A 17,844-nucleotide genomic window follows, 5' to 3' on the forward strand; every position below is an offset into this window, starting at 1 on the left:
TTTGTCATGCAAAATATGCAACACACAGGCAATCTATTAATTGGATAAAAATGCATTGCAAGCGTAAATTATCCTTTATATCATCACTTGTGAGCTTTTACATCTATTAAATGTGCTAAATGGAACTTACTTAGAATATACAGCATACAGTTAATCCTTAAACTTAATTCAGTCTCAAAATTATTTTAACGACCTTTTTTGGCAAAGTAAAGTAATTAAGCAATTGTAAACACATAGAGCAATTACCTTTACTTAAAGCCCTTAGTGGGTATGTTTCATTGACTTGGCAGTTTAGGGATATGTATAATTTTCCAATATGTAACAAACCTGTATTGTTTTCATTCAGACAAATGTTAATATAATGTATCCATATGCAAACAGAAAATGCTCAAAATTGATGTAGGTTTGTACTATATATTATTCATAGTACCTTTTCAATCATATATAAAACATTTTGTGCATAGAATATTGTAATATATTTATTATTTCTAGTATATCCACCTAGGCATTTCTATGGCTGTATGGTGCTTCCTGTTTTATCTTAAAAATGTGAACTTTTTTGCTGAATCAGGGGTTTCTTTATATGGCCACCTAGTTCTAAATGTTTTTCACAAATTGGATAAATGCTTAACTTGTTATATTTATAGTTCTCCAAACTTAATGTTGTTTTCTTTTGGAAAAACACATTTATCACAACTAGAAAACAGATTTGTGTTGCATGGACACTAAGTCTTAATTCCATCTTTATTACCGGTAGTTATTCATTTTTAACAGAGTTTCAAATTGCTTTTTAAATTTGTCCTAAGAAGTTACTTATTGATCTTGATAGCTGAATCCTACATATGGGGGAGAACCAGAATGGAGAACAGAACTGGATCCTGAGAAGGGGATCTTTGGGAAACTGGATCTTAAGTCTGAGGCAAGGAAGAGCGATGAATATTTGGACTGAAGTTGTTACTGGTGATGGGGACAGGAAAGGGGCAGGGGAACATAAAATAAAGATTGCAATGGCTGTGCACTGGCAAGAGAGAATCAGTGAAAAAAGTGGGAAGAGGAAAAAAAATAAGAGCAGGACTTGAGAGAAAAGGGAACTGATTGTGAAGAAGACAACAGCAACATGGTTTGCAGACGAAGAAAGAACTGAAAGCAGATTGGGAGATGTAGCAGTGGGGCAAGATTACTCAGAGACTGTGTCAGCCTCTTTAAAAATGAATGAGCTAGACAATTTTGCGTGTCTCTTTTAAATACTCTCCTGTGAATATTGAAAATATTTAATTGATCTGAACAAGGAGGAAATCTATGAGATCCTTTGTGGTGGCACAGTGGTTAGAATGCAATACTGCAGGCTAATTCTGCTGGCTGCTTGCAGTTTGGCAGTTCGAATCTCACCGGCTCAAGATTGACTCAGTCTTCCATCCTTCCGAGGTCAGTAAAAATAAAACCTAACATATTACTGTTCATATCATTACAGAACCTCCAGAGTAAAACAATAAGTGCAGGACATCGAATTCAACCAACTGAAGAGAAATGCATTTAAAGAGCCCTTCCTAATGTGTCCTTTCTAGTTGCTAATGGACATTCCTTACATCTCCCTATTTACAGGATAGGAAGGAGAAGATTGGCTCAGATTTCACTGACATGGATGATATGCTAGATTAAAAAAAAACTAAAAACAAGTTTTAAACATTCTTTTAGAGGCAGGTTTAGGCCTAATACATAAAATTTTCTTTCTTAGAGGCCCATTCTCTGATTCTGTTTCCTTATCTCTTAATTTTATTCCACCAAGGCAGAAAGTTTGAAGTAGAAGGAATTAAATGATTAAAACAGTGTTTCCCAAACTTGACCCTTTGAAGATGTATGGACTTCAACTCCCAGAATTCCTCAACCAGGCATACTGGTTGAGGAATTCTGGGAGTTGAAGTCCATACATCTTCAAAGGGTCAAGTTTGGGAAACACCGGATTAAAGGGAAAACTCACTGACAATTGTATATCAGTATTGGATTTAACTTGCCTCCATACCTGGTTTTTCCAACTGCTGATTGTCTTCCTGATTCTGCTCCTTATGTACAGACCTGGGAGTGATACGAATAATATGAGCATGGCTGCTCAGATTCCAGAGCAATGGATGAAGAGGACTTGGACACTGAGAGGAAGTTGTTAAAGCTGTGACTGACAGTCATTATCCCCTGAAGTTCTCAGAGCTCTGAAGAGGGAATTAAGCTAAACTCTTGAAGAAGGTTTTCAAATCCAATTGCTTAAAGAGCAGAATAGTTAAGAGCTCCTAGCTGTTGATCCAAAGGTGGTAAACTCAAATCCTATACAGATTGGAATATTTTAACAAAAAGAAAAAATATGCAGAGATGGGGGTTTTTTCCTCCAGAGGTTTTTCTTGTACTGCTATCAAAAGCATGTAAGAATTGCCCTTGAGAAGGCTATTCAGCATTTGACGACAGAGGAAAGCGACAACACTAAATTAGTCTCCTTGTCAGAAGTGACCAAACTTTGGTTGTTTTTTTCCCCTTCCCATTCTTCCTTTGAGTAATTTTGAAGGCAGGGATCATAAACTGAAGGAAAATGGTCCCATAGGTCAGCAGTCCTCAAACCTTCTGGCACCAGGGACCGGTTTCATAGAATAGAAATTTTCCATAGACTGAGGGCATGCATGCATGTGCAGATGAAGCTTCGCTCGGTCACCCGCTGCTTGTGCAGCCCAGTTCCTAACAGGCCATGGATCGGTATTGATCCACAGCCCAGAGGTTAGTTTAGTTTAGTTTAGTTTAGTTTAGTTTAGTTTAGTTTAGTTTAGTTTAGTTTAGTTTAGTTTAGTTTAGTTTAGTTTAGTTTAGTTTAGTTTAGTTTAGTTTAGTTTAGTTTAGTTTAGTTTAGTGTCATGGTACATGGTACATGGTACAATGAAATTTAATGCCATCTTCAATTTACTTTAGTTGATGCACTTTAGTCTGTTGGCTGCCATTTTAACATGGTATGATCATGAGCATAGTTAGATAAGCCACACAGTCACCTTTTTGGGGAGGATATAAAGGTCTGCAAATAGAAATAGAATGACTGTGGCAAAAGAAAGCAAAGGTAATAACAATAGTAATAGGCACCCTGAGTGTAATCCCAAAACAACTGGAGCATCACTTAGACAGCATCGGCATTGGCAAATTCACCATAAGTCAACTGCAAAAGGCAGCTTTACTTTAAACAGACTAATCAGTGGTGGGTTTCTTCCGGTTCCGCCCGGTTCCGCCAAGCCGGTAGCGGTGACGATATGACATCACCGAACTGGTTCTGGCCCCCCGCCCCACCCCCTGCGTTATTCTTACCTTTTATTTGGCCCCACCCCCAATCTATTGCTGCCTCCTGAGTCCCAGCTGATGGCTAGAGGGAAAAAAACTGTTTAAACTCTTGCCGCGGGGCTTCAAAGGGCCGCCCTACAGCTGATCAGTGTTAAAAGAAAACAAATGAGTTGACCGGAGCCTGCAAAAATACATGGGTAGATCAGTGCCTACAAAAATACATGAGTAGATCAGTGCCTGCAGAAATACATGAGTAGATCAGTGCCTGCAAAAATAAATGGGTAGACCAGTGCCTCCAAAAATACATGAGTAGACCAGTGCCTGCAAAAATACATGAGTAGACCAGTGCCTGCAAAAATACATGAGTAGATCAGTGCCTGCATAAATAAATGGGTACACCAGTGCCTGCAAAAATAAATGGGTAGATTGGTACAGCTCTGCAAGCAGTTAAAAGCCTGGTAGACCAGTACCTCTGCTAAATCCTAAATAATTGTCACAAGACCATCAAGCCACGCCCACAAAATAAGCCACGCCCACAGAACCGGTAGTAAACAAATTTAGAACCCACCCTTTGACTACATCCTGTGACGATACCCTTACCACCACAAAGCCTCCACATCTGCCAACCCGAGATCCTTAGAAAGGACTCAGTAGATGGATAAAAATGCCAAATCCAGTCTGATCATCTAACTGTGTGAAAACCGTAATAATATAAACTTGCTGAGTTATAAATTCAGATTCTTCCTTATTAAAATTAATTTTTATGAGGCACTGTATATCTCCTTATGGTTCCCGCTGATTGCTTTGGTTCTAGTTAGAACAAACTCATTACATAAAGAAGAGTGCACAGATCTATAAGATAAATAGGTAGAGGAAGGCATATTTAATAAATTTGGTATTGTAGCATCAACTCTTTTCATGTGTGCTGCTAATTTCTGTTGTTTCTGATGCCTTACTAGAGCTATGTGGTAAGATTTCTGAGTCAAGCTCCTTGGACATTCCTTATAAAAATGTTTACTCTAGTGTTGCCCATAACAATGCGCAATTGGGTTATATTCCAAAACACTAGTAAAATGATTAAACATTTCCTTGTATGTTAGAAATTATTCTGGATTCTCAGCTCTTTGCGTATATTGAGTTATATAATTCCAATGAGCAACCCCAAGATCAATGGGACATGGTCAACAACTATTACTAATGATTCCACATTATAATATATCTGCTTCTTTTTGAACTCCTCAGTGAGTTCTGTCATGAACTCAGTAACACTGCTTTCTCAATGGGTTTCACAGAGAAATTAGTGCCCTAATTGGGGAAAATTGCTAGAAAGGTTTAGTGTCTTCCTGTTGTAAAGAAACTGCATGATCAGGTTAGTACAGATTACTGTAGTATGGAAAGTAAGCACAAGCAATTTGCTTAGAATTGCTTAATAGTATTCAGCAGTTTTCATCTGTTCATATTCTGTTGCAACATGGTATTCTAGCACCCATGATACTTGGGTGATTGTCACACAGCCACTTTTTATTGGATCATTACACCACAAAACAGGTTAGAGGGTAGTCACCACTGTAATCTTAACATAATTACAATAAATCCTCAGATAAGAAGCAAATCTTGCCTGCCATCAGTTTATTATGGTCAGTCTGTGCTAGAAAGTAATTCCCTTCCCTTGGTACCAATTTTCACTCCTGTGTCACATGGAACATCTAGTATAGCAGGATATAATTCTTTAAAATAGCTCGTTTACGTTTACTTATACATACAGGTTATGTATGTAGATAGATAATCATCCTTACAAGTTAAGGCCTTTGCCTAGTTGTCTTTCAGAATCATTAAGGTAGCAAAGACTAGTGCATATTAAGGTTCTTTTTTTCTGTGCTGGCTAATTTTCAGCAACTTTTCTTTCCCCGAACGTCTTGGCTGCTTTTCAGGGATCCTTCCTTCCCAAACTTTACTGTGCTCCAATTCTTCACTGCTCTGAATTTTCTTCCAGAATTGGGTTTGTGTAGTTCTTAGTGCTCTCTGCTGATGTTTCATTACAGTAGCTTGCCCTGCCAATTTTGATAGGGTGTGGTTTTCTCCTTGGTAGTTCCAAATATTTTTTCCTTGATTGTTTGCCGGATATCAATCCCTGTTTATCTAGGTATTGGATGCTGGGTATTTTCTTCTTAGCTCTTTTTAATTGTCTTATTTGAATGGTAAATATGATTTATTGCAAGAACACAAGCAAGTGTTCTTGCAATAAATGTTTGGATCAGACAGGGAGACCTGAACTCATTGGTAGCCGCACATTTCAATGAACGAGGGCATACATTTAATTTTACAGCTACTAAGATTGTTGGCTGTGAAGGTACAAAGATAGTCAGTGAAATGATTGAAGCCTGGGAAATGAGTCCCTTGTCAGTCAACAGGAATTCTTATCAGGTATTTAGGAGCAAAGGGCTTGGCAGCACAAGGAAACAACAGCCAGTCATCAACCATCCACACACCAATCAGCCAATATGAAGGCACCACACAAATACAACTCATAGAATAGCCCAAAGCACATATTCCAGTAGAAAGAAGTTGCCTGAGGATAGACTCCAGCACAAGTCTGAAAGTTCAGAAGACTAAACCTCTGGTCCCAGTTGATCTATGATTTATTTCAGTATTTCTATTGATGACTGATTTGTCTGAATGCCAAGCTTCCAGGAATTCTATAGAGCTTTTAGATTTAGCTTCGTCTAGGATAATGACAGTTTCCCAGTTGAAATTATGGTTCTGTCTGTCTATGTGTTGTGAAATTAAGGAGATTTCATTGTGTCCTCTGACTGCTAATTTGTGTTCATGGAAGCGTTCTGTAGTTTTCCGTCTATGTGTCATACAAAGTGGTTGCTGCAGTCTTCACGTTGTTATAGATGACTCTTGGTTTTTCCTCTTGGCTCATGGGTTTTTCAATTTATTTATTATTTGTAGGGCTTTAGTTGGTGTGCACTACAGTGATTCTGTGTGGTTATAATAGTCTGTTGGTTGTCTCTAAAATGTTTTTAATGTATGGTAGTGTTATCCTTTTCATAGCTTTTGTGGATTTGCTGTAGAGAGATGAGTGATCAGACACTTTGGAAAAGTTGTGTGGCTATCTATTTTGTTAGAAAACGTGGTATAAACAGTCTTGTTTTCTTTCTCTGGTGTTCTGTATTGCTGCAGTGGCTCAATGGCTTGACCAAAATAATCTTTTAGCATACAATGAAAATATTTCTAGTGGATGTGGGCATCTTTCAGGTTAGAATTTAATGGAGATTTTGTCAATGTTTTCAAAATGTTGGTTTTGGGAAATGTTAACAAATCTTCATTAAATTCCAACTTGAAAGACATTAGCTTTTCAAATAGTTGAATTCAAATAATTTTATAAATGTTATGGATGGATGGATGTGTTAATGCTAAGACAGTCTTATTACAGCCTGAGCAGACCACTCTATGGTAGCCTTAATTTTTTAATTTCCATTTATTGAGCTGTAGCTATTCTAGGTCTACCTTAGAAAGAGATTGTCTGTCTGATGGATAACTTCCACAAAGATTCCTTGCTCCAACTCTTTCAGGTCTAAGTAAAAAAAAAAAAAATACAGTGAAAATGTTTACCTTGAACTATCCTGGTAATAATCAGAAATGAGGTGGAAAATGCATACAGCAACCCTCCTAAACCATGATACCATGGAAACATTTACTGTCTTCTCATTATTATTATGGAAACATGAGAAGTATCAGTCAATTCTTATTTAGCCAAATTTGTCCAAGTGTCAAGAGCCCTTTCATGATGACAAATTAAAGAAAATCATCTGAATGAAAAGAGTTTTCTCTGTTAGCTATCCACTGGTGTCTCAGCCAAGCTGCCTGGACATTCATGTATATATAAAATTTATCTACTACCTGAATTCTGTTAGACTCTAAATGGCTTGAGATAAGATATTCTTTAATATAGTCCGATGAAATAAATTTCAAAGGAGAGTCTGACTTCTCAATAAGCGAGTAGTTTCTACTGGGTATTTTGGAAGGATGATCTTCTAGTAACGTGCACTTTTGTTGTCACTTCTGGTCAGATCAGAACATGTATATTTGAATTCAAGTGTTATTAATTCAGATAATGGCTGTCAGTTATGGTAGATTAATAAAATGGAATTCTCCTGTTGTGACCACTTTCCATGGATTACCTTGCTACCTACTGAGGCTTTCCATCCTGAGAAACATTATGATCTGCAACTAAACTCCTTCAAGTGTATTTCTGAAAATATAGTCTGCCAAGAAATCCTGAAGCAATCCTGAAGCAGATAACCTGGAGGGAACACTATAAGCTGTGTGGATTTAATAGGGACAATGAAGTTTTTGCAATGTCTTGAAACCGAAATAGATCCAAGCCACTGGAGCTGCAATCACTATCCCTTAAAGCTGAGAGTGCTATCAAATAAGCAAAGAAGAAACTCTTTATGAAACCCTCCAGGAATTTGGTCATTCTTTTGGAGGACGCACTCAAAAATTACCTTGCGTGCTACAATGTTTACAGACATTCAGAAATGAAGGATGTGTTGGGAAAGTTGCAAGGAGCTTTTGGATTAATTGAGTAAAAAGCATAGTTCTGTAAATGTAATAATGTCTATTGCATGTTCAGAACTGAATTGGAGATGGATGGAACTATGATCAGCAGGCCTTAGTCCTTAAAAATTCCCCCAAAGCCACTATAACCATAGAACACAAATAGAAGCTAGATATTGACCAAATGTACCTATTGATAGATATAGATATTGTGTTGTGCCATGTGCAATCCTCCTGAATCCTCTTTCCGTGGGCTGTTCAGAATATAGAGATGTTCCTCCATCAGAAATCCCCAAGAAAAAAGCCTTTGATCTTAGGGCTTCCATTAGGAATTAGTGTGAAATTTATGAAACAATTTAACTTCAGATCCAGCAAAGCTTTTTCAGGAAAAGCAAGGAAAATGGAGAAAACTATGCTTTCTGTAATCAAAGGGTATAATCAGAACCACTGATTCTGGTTTGGTTTTATTTTTTTATATAGTTCTTTTGTTTTTAAAAGAAACAGCACAGAGAAATAATATTCTGAAATATTTTAGCTTATAATAGTTTTAGTGCTGTTCTTCAGCACTAATTTAAAACTAAATTTGGTATTTTAGAAGTTATTTTATAATCTATACTGTTTGATCCTGTAAGTTAGAAATGAAACCATGGGTATCTTGTATAAAACCAAGATCATCACTCTTTGCTACTACTATCAAGTTATTTATGCTTAACCAAGCATTTATTTATCAGTTCTTAATGACAAAGTCTAACAAGGTTATTACACTTGAGAGAAAAATATTTAAGACAGATTTTCTAATTAATCACAAGAAGGGTTCAAGAAGGTCTGGCTATTTCTGTCTATAGAACATCTTACAAGTGTCTTTCAAGGGTTTATTAATAAAACTCCTGCGATTACATTGTTTTAAATTATTGCAGCTTTTGGGGATGGGTGTTAATGTAGTCTTTCTATATCAGAACATACAAATAAATGTACCTAGTAAATTGTGGTTATTTATTGTGCTTATTAATTGTGGATGTAATCACTCTTAGCTAAAAAAACAGAATATAAGAAATTAAAATTAAACTCAGACAACAAATCAAAATAGTTTTACATCAAGAAACTTCAGCTTTCAAGGTTAAGACAAAAATCTCATCTTGCATAAAACAGCGTGGGCAAGAAAGCTTGGAGTATAGCTGGGCTTCAGCTGCACTTGTGGTTTACTGGCAAAATATGCCCAATCTTTTTACTAGTGTTCTTACTCTTAGCAGTAAGGACACATGGGTATAGCAAAGACAGATAATCTGGTTCTCATTTTTCGTATTTTACTGAAAAGTGTTATGTGAAATCCTTGATTGACCACAACTATTATGTTTAGGAGAAATAAATATGTATGTATGGACACATCTGGTCATGATCAAGTTTTGCAGTCTAGAGATTTGTGTGGAATAGTAGTGGTATATTAAGGAATAGAATTGAAATAAATGCTATCAATATTAATGCCCAAGAAAAAATGGTGAAACTAATAAATTCTTCAAGAACATTGACAAATAGGGTTTCAGAAGTAATTAATCTAAATGGAAGCATGCTATTTTTTATTTATTTATTTTGTATTTGTTAGATAATATATATAAATTTAAGCATGAATTGACTACATAAAATGAATACAATTAAAGGGAACATTAGGACAGGGAGGGTAGGCATGCTGGTGCTCTTAAAATATATGTGGGTGTGATTTGCTTTTGGGATGGCTTTCAGCTTGTTTAATGTGTTTGTAAAAACTGCACCTGTGGGATTGGGAATATATCATTGGAATTGAAGGCCTTGAAAAAGATATTTGGATTCTGTGATGTGTGTATATCTACAAAGATCAGAATCATGCAGGCAACCAAGTAACATTGATCATTGAACAACTTAATAAATGCAAAGTTCTAAATAAAGATTAAATAAAGATAAACTAATAAATTTAGTTTTTTTCTTGTAAAATCTCCATTTTTTCTCCTTTGGAGTTTGTATTTTAATTTTCTGTATTAAAAAATAAAAATGACCAATGATCTTTTTCAAGGCCTTCAGTGTTAGCTTACCAAGTACTAGTCTCTGGTGTATTTCTTGACTCCCAGTTCCTCTAATGTTGATGGTTGATCCTAAAAGGCAGAAGCTATCTACTAATTCAGTATCTTCACTAAATTTGATTGCTGTATCTGTTGTTATTAGTTTATTCTTCTTTATATTTAATATTAGTCCTATTTTTTCCACAGTACTCCTTAGTTTAGCTTTGTATTTTCATCTATCAGAGTAGCATATCACAGGTTATATTTCTTCCTCTAAATTTAAAACTAATTTTAAAAGTTTATATTCTTCCAATCCTGCTTCAATATATGTTCCATATATAGGCTGAATGTGATGGAAGTAAAGTATATGCGGGGAAGAAATTAAATATTTGCAAATGGTTCAACACTGGGTGTTGAATGGTTTAATGTATTTATAAATAAATAAATAAATAAATACACAAGACAGTTGGTAGTAATCTCAGGTGTGGATTGGTTGAGGATGTGAGTAGCTGTACTTTTGCATGAAGATGATAGTGTGTATTATCTGAGAGTTTGAAAGTTTTGCAGAAAATGTCAGGTTGTATAAAATCTGAACTATATGGATCTAAAATTTGATAAATAAAGATCAAGATAGCTATGTTTGAAAGGGGAAATGAAGTGAACAATTGCAAGTTATACAGAAATGGCAAAAAAACATATAGCCTTAAACTGTGACAACAGATGTAATGACCACAGACAATATATCAATATCTATCAACACATCTATACTGTACACATTAGACTTATCATCTTGGTCCCCTATATTTTACTCAGTTCTAGATGTTGCCACACTGGATTGTGTTTAGAAGAGAGGAACCAAAATAAATGGCTTAGGAAGAACAACTTATGGTAAATGGTTGGAGGCAGTGGATACATTTAGTCTGGAAATGAGAAGTTTGAAAACATGGCAGTTGTCTTCAAGCATCTGAAAGGCTGTCATGTAGAAGATGAAGCAGAATTGTTCAGTGTTGTTATAGAACAGAGGAAGTTTAAATTACATGGAAATAGATTTTGGTTGGATGTCAGGAAAATTTTCCTAATTGTATGAGCTGCTCAACATTGAGCAAACTGCCTTGGGAGATACTGGACTGTTCTTCAGTGATAGGTTTAAATAGAAACTGGATTGCCAACTGTCAGGAATGTTAAAGTAGTAGATTCCTGCTCTGGACTGCAGATTGCTGTAGATAATTGCCAAAACCCTTTCCTTTTTCAAAAAAAAAAAGTAATTTTATTAAAGTACAAAAACTAATATAAATTTAAAAAAAGAAAAAATAGAAAGTGCAGAAAAGAAAAAATAGAAATAAACATAGAAGAAAACAAAAATACAGCAAAGAAAAAGAAAGAAAATATATAAAGAAATGACTTCCCCCTTCATCGCAAGTACAAACAATTTAAGTAAACTACCACCTTCTCTTAAAATACTAAAAATCTCTTCACATACCTTAAAGCCTCATTGTTTCAGTCCTGATCAGCAAAAGTCCATTAAGGGTCACCAAAGATAAAAAAATACCTATTTTTACTTTAATCAAATAAACCAACTTTATATTCCTTCCTTTTACTTTTAACAATCTTGATTTTTAGTCCTTTCAGATAAAGTGCTAGAACTTGATATGTCTCTTTTGTAAATCCACTATAGGAAAATTATCCAGGCCACTCTCCTGGTTTGTTATTACTATATCCATTTTAATTATTAAGACATCAGCAGAGTTTCATTTGTATGTCCAGCATAGCATCTTTTTACATATCATTCTTGTAGCCTGTCATTTTTAAATTCACTTTCAGATCATGCTAAATCTTGGCAGGTTAAATTTATTACTCTTTTATAATATCCTTTAAGCATAATCTATCTATAGAGGCAAACAGTCTTCAAATGAAACAAGCCCATTGTTCAAAAATATCCTTCAATCTTTATTCTTTATTAGTACGTCAAATGTATTTAACTTCTCTTTTAATTGCAATCTTTAGTTTCTTCTGATTCCTTTTAGTATCCAACCTTCAAAGTCTCATCCTATCATTTTTTCTAGAGAGAATTCAAAACAAAAGCATTTTTTCCACAGGAAGATTTCTTTCAGTTAGTTCCAAAATCTTATTTAGAATCCATCTACACCTTAATCTGTTTGTAACTTGCCAAAATCAATCACACTTTTGCTGTTTTTACTCCTCCTTCCCATTTTTTTTGGAGTTGAAAGCTTATTTAAAACTTACTTTGGTAAAGACTGAAGGAAACTCATGGGTGTTTTCAGATTTGTCGATCCAAAGATTTCTAATATATAAATAGCTGTATAAATAGCTGTATATCAATATTAGTACAACATAATCTAAATTAACAATAAATTGTACCCTTTAAGGTTTTCCTCTTGCAATGTACACTTGCAGTTTAGGGCTAAAATAGTATATCCAAATTACTGTATTCTCTTCTATAGAAACCCTACTCAACTAAATCATTTTGGGGAAAGTAGAGGAATTGTCTAAGGTAGCAGTTTTGTTCCTCTGACTTCTTTAAAGTTGGCTCTTTTCACTTCAAGTGATTTTTAAAAAGCAAATTTGATTAAATCATTAAGCTTTTGGTGTTTATTTCATACAGTCCATAGTGACATATTGTTTCAGATTGCATTGCTTGGTGTGGTGAGTTTTGGGGCATGTGTGTGGTCTACATGCATGTACTCTATTGATGCCCTTCTGCAGTGTGCAGATGCGTTTGTGCAAATATATATGAACTTACACACCCAGCTACCATGCAGATCACAAATAGGTACTGCCTCAATCTAAGAAAATATAGAATTCTGAAAGCACATTTTACATGACTTTTATCATGGAGATTAGATTAGATTAAATTAGATTAACAGAATTGGAAGGGGTCTTGTAGGTCATCTAGTCCAACCCCCCACTCAAGCAGGAGACCTTACACCATTTCTGAAAAATGGCAGTCCAATCTCCTCTTGAAAGCCTCCAGTGATGAAGCTCCCACAACTTCCGAAGGCAATTTGTTCCATTGGTTGATTGTTCTCACTGTCAGAAAATTTCTTCTTATTTCTAGGTTGAATCTCTCCTTGATCAGTTGCCATGCATTATTCCTTGTCTGGCCTTCAGGTGCCTTGGAAAATAGCTTGACCATTTCCTCTCTATGGCATATATATATACTGTATTTTTCGCCGTATAAAACACTTCGGACTATAAGACACACCTACCTTTTTTTGGGAGGAAAAAAAAAATCTGCCTCTGCCTGTCCCTCCCAGCAATTTGCCTCCTTGAAACAAATAACCAACAGCCAACAGCCTGTTTCATTTTCATTTTCAGCACAGCCTGATTAGCACAAGAAAAAAAATCTGCCTCTGCCTTCCAGCAAATTGCCTCCTTGCTGCAAACAGCAAAGTGCCTGTTTCATTTTCATTTTCAGCATAGCCTGATTAGCACAAGCAGCTGATTGTTGGCTGGATAGGCCTTCCGACCATCAGCTGTTTCAGACTGCAGGGATTGCCATACCCTATTGCCGCCTCCCTGCGCCCCATTTTCGGACTTTGCGTGCTCATTTTGACCTCCACACACCCAATTTTCCACCCGTTCCATGCAATGGGGATTGGAATGGGCGGAAAATGGGGCACACGGAGGCCAAAAATGGGGTGCACGGAGGCCAAAAATGGGGCACGTGGAGGCGGCAATAGACAATGGCAATCCCTGCAGCCTGAAACAGCTGATGGTTGGGAGGCCGATCCAACCAACAATCAGCTGCTTGTGTTAATCAGGATAAACTGAAACTGAAACAGGCTGTGCTGTTTGCTGCAAGGAGGCAAATTTCTGGGAGGCAGAGGCCAAAGGATGGGGGCCGGCGGGTGGGCAGGGCTACATTTGGTGTATAAGATGCACCCAAATTTTCACCCTCTTTTGGGGGGGGGGAAAGTGCGTCTTATACTCCCAAAAATACGGTAACATATAAAATATAAGGCTTATTACATTTTCAGAATTACAACCTATGTATATCCAGCTAAATCTTTAACTGTATTGCTATTTACAGTATTCACATATGTACAGCATATAGAACATGATTTTGTTCTTTAACCGTAAAATAAAATAATTACAGAATGTAATTCCACCCAAGCTCATGATATTTTATCTAATTCATATGAGTACAAGATTTAGGCATATGTACATGCCTATAAATTATGACAAAATTAATTCTACAATCTGTATGAAAATAAAATTGTCTGGGATAAATTTTCAGAGTTGTTATGATTGTTCTTTTAATCATAAACCAAGTATTCCATATTGTCACTAAGATTTGGACCAAATTATTACTTATTTGGACAGCAAATTTAATTTAATCTTTGAACATGCTAATATAATCCTAAATAAGGTATGTGCCAGTTATAGATTTAATAGACTTATCTGAAAGTCACATTGTTAATTTGGAATAATATAAATTGAAAACTGGCAGTTCTACTCACAGAGCCAGGATTTTAAAATGAACAGATTCATCTAACTTGAGCTGGTATATGATCACATTTTGCCAGCTGATGCTGCCAAAATAATGTAATATATTTTGGATATGCTAATAAAGGCATTTCTGCTGTGGACATCTCTGGAGCTTTCAATACTAAGTTCTGCTTTTTATGCAAATGAAAATAACTTCTTGGCATCAGAGTTTCTTATATTTCTGGATTTCTTTAAATATAATAATGCAATTACATCTAAGAAGCATGCAAATTATACTTGATATACCCCTAGGTTTTCATTTTAGAATCAAATTTTTATCACTCAAATAGTAATAGACATTTTCAACAAGTATAGAAAACTGCTACTGAAGATGGAGCTCTTACTGAATTGAACTCTCTTATGATTATTTATAAGTGGATAAACAGCTTGTCATATAAGGAGTATCTTAGTGCCATATTTGTGTTACTCAATTTCACAAATATTTAAATGTTTTATTTTATTTTTTAAATGTTTTATTTATAGTTTATGTTATATGTAAAACAGGAAACTTTATCTTATTAAAATAAATACTTCAAATTAAATTTGTGATTTCAAAATACTGAGTCATAAATTCATATTATGCTTATTAGACGTGTGGGATTCATTCTTTGTGATACACCATGGAGTAGAAAAAGAACTCTGCCTGTTAAATTAATGTATTTCATGTGAAATTATTGAAGATATGTGACATATCTGTCTGCATTTTCTGACTTTATTATTCTTATTTGCTGCTTTTCCATTGCACCCTTTTCCCAATTTTCATGGGCTCATTGAGCAAGTACTTCTTACTCTAAATTAACATACCGTGTTTCCCTGAAAATAAGACCCTGTCTTATATTTTTTTGAACCCTGAAATAAGCACTTGGGCTTATTGCCATGCACTCAAAAGCCAGATTGGGTTTATCATCAGGGGATGTCCTATTTTGGGGGAAACAGGGTACAAGATATTTGTAAGAAATCTAGTTTTCATTTAGTCAAATGCCCAGTCATTTTGTAGGGAAGATGGGCAGCATAAAAGTTTAATTTAATTTTAAAAATAAATAAAATATATTTAATCCATTTATTAAAATAAGTAAACAAATGCACATAGTCTCATTCCAAGTCTGTCCATTTCCAAAACAATAGACAGGTGGAAATTGTCCCTTCCACCCAAGAGGGAGTTACTTCAAGCCCTCTACATAGAGCAGGCTGTCAAAAGAGGAGCACAAAATTGAACATTGCAGTATAAACAGAACTTGAAACAAAGCAGTCACTGAAATTATTTTGTAATGAGCTATTCAGCTTCTTCTTCATAAATCAGAAATTATTCCATCTTGTACCTTTGTATTCTTCTATCTGTTCAATCTAGCTTGCCCAGGAGAAGGTTATATACAAGTTTTTCTTTGTTGTTCTGCCTTGACAGCAACGAATTAAATAAGTGAGAAAATATATGCATTATTAATAAATTGGTAAAATGAGTACCCAGAAGATTTTATCTCTCACAACTATGCTGGTGTAGCTAACATTGCAAAGGTCAGAAGCAAGTGAAGTCGAGCAGTGTGCAGAATAATAATGCTAAACATGGACACTTAGATGACTCCTGTGCAGAGTTTCTAAGCTGGCTGATTCTGGAATGAGTAACCTTTGCTTAATAATGGCAACTCAGCAAAGAAATGCATGGATGTAAGTTTTTTTAGTATTTATATATCCTCCTCTCAATATTGAGACATAAGTGTCTTAAGACATCCCTCCTGTCTGTAATTACTGTAGGGATAAGAGGCTTCTAGTGCACAGTCAGAGATGTAGAGAGCTCAGAATCTATTATGTGTTTGCTGACAGGCACCAAAACACAGAGGAACAAATTCTGGTCTATTTTGTTTACGTTCCTTTTTATACTTTTTCGTAGTAGCTCTATACGCTAGTAAATAGATTCAGAAGAGAACCTGAACATAATAAAATTGAGAAGTTTACAGAGTGGAATATTCTGAGAGTGTTTTTTTAAGTACGTACATGTCAGTGTGCTAGACTTGTAAAAAAAAATGATTGTACAAAAATATAAGAAAATTGTATGCTCAGTAATAACCTAACAATTGTAATATGTTCCCATATAATAACAAGTTTAATTTTTTTTATTCCAGTGTGGCTAACATAAATACCTCATCTATTTAATTTCAGATGGGAGATGAAAGAGAAAGAAACTCTGAAAGAAGAAGACAGAGCAATGCTAGAAGAATTACAAAAAAATTATCTCACACCACTTTCTCTTACTTCAGAAGATAAGGAATAACAGAGAACTTGATAAGAATATCTTTTAGTTATTCATTCTTTTTGTCAAAGAAATAGATTTTTCTGAAAGATGGCATTGAAAAAAAAATACAACAACCCCAACTATATAATTTGTACATTTTCTATTTTATTGGCATTTTCTAGGGAACTGTTGCATCTTATATTCTATAAATGTGTTTTCTTGATTATTTTCTACTAATATTTTGTCACATAGGAGATGAGAAAAAGTTTTAACAATTGTTAATATAAAAGTAAATTATATATAGTGCACAGCATAATATACTAAAATCTGCAGTAGGATCCATACATACTTTAAATCTGTTATATGTACTGTTTTTGGAACATTTAGAAAGCATATCTTAAACATGAAGCCTTTCCTTCCTTGTCTCTTCTATGCTAACTCTTAGCTAAATAACACTATTATACGTTCTTTTCTGGATATTTTCTAGATAGCTGCATATGTGTTAGAAGCAAAAGTAAAAATGATAGATGAATTGCTTTGCTTGATTTACTGGCATTACCATTATAGTAGTCCTTGTTTAGCAACTTCCTTGTTTAGCGACCATTCAGTTATAAGTGATAAAAGTAACTTTGTGATCAATCCTCACATTTACAACCTTCACTGATCTGTAAAGCAAAGGAAAGATGAAGTACAAACATAAACGCAGTTTCACTTAGCAACTGCTTCATTTAGCAACTAAATTGCTGATCCCTCTTGTAGTTCCTAAACAAGGACTGCCAGCATAGTTACATTCACACATGTAACTTCTTTCTTTTTACATATAGTCCTCAACATACAACCATTCATTTAAGCTGTTCAAAGTTGCAACTGTACTGAAAAAAGTTATTTCCAGCTGGTCTTCACTCTTATGACCATCGCAGTATCGCCATGGTCAGCTGATCAAAATTTGGTTGCTTGACAACCAGTTTGTATTTATAATGGTTGCAGCATCTCAGGGTCATGTGATCACCATTTGTGACCTTCCCAGCCAGCTTCTAACATGGAAAGTCAATGGGGATGGACAAATTCATTTAACAACCATGTGATTCACTTAACTGCAGTGATTCACTTAACAACTGTGATAAAAAAAGGTGGTAAAGTTGACTATGACTCAATTCTGATCCTAATTGTGGTCATAAATCGAGGACTACATCTTGTATCTGTCTATGT

The 17,844-nt window shown here is 35.2% G+C and overlaps 1 protein-coding gene across 2 annotated transcripts in view; it reads left to right on the forward strand.

Moving 5' to 3' along the window:
- The window catches only part of KIAA0825 (KIAA0825 ortholog), a 168,804-nt gene extending 151,970 nt beyond the window's left edge, over positions 1–16,834 (forward strand). For both annotated transcript variants that reach the window (XM_070935756.1, XM_070935757.1), the window contains one exon: positions 16,563–16,834. In XM_070935756.1, the coding sequence (XP_070791857.1) occupies positions 16,563–16,674 (112 nt within the window). In that variant the 3' untranslated portion in view covers positions 16,675–16,834. The remainder of the gene's footprint in view (positions 1–16,562) is intronic.
- Positions 16,835–17,844: the final 1,010 nt, after the last annotated feature.

Source organism: Pituophis catenifer, unplaced genomic scaffold (genome assembly GCF_029215685.1).
Source record: "Pituophis catenifer annectens isolate HBS135680 unplaced genomic scaffold, rPitCat1.0.hap2 SCAF_2, whole genome shotgun sequence".
Lineage (NCBI taxonomy): Eukaryota > Metazoa > Chordata > Lepidosauria > Squamata > Colubridae > Pituophis > Pituophis catenifer.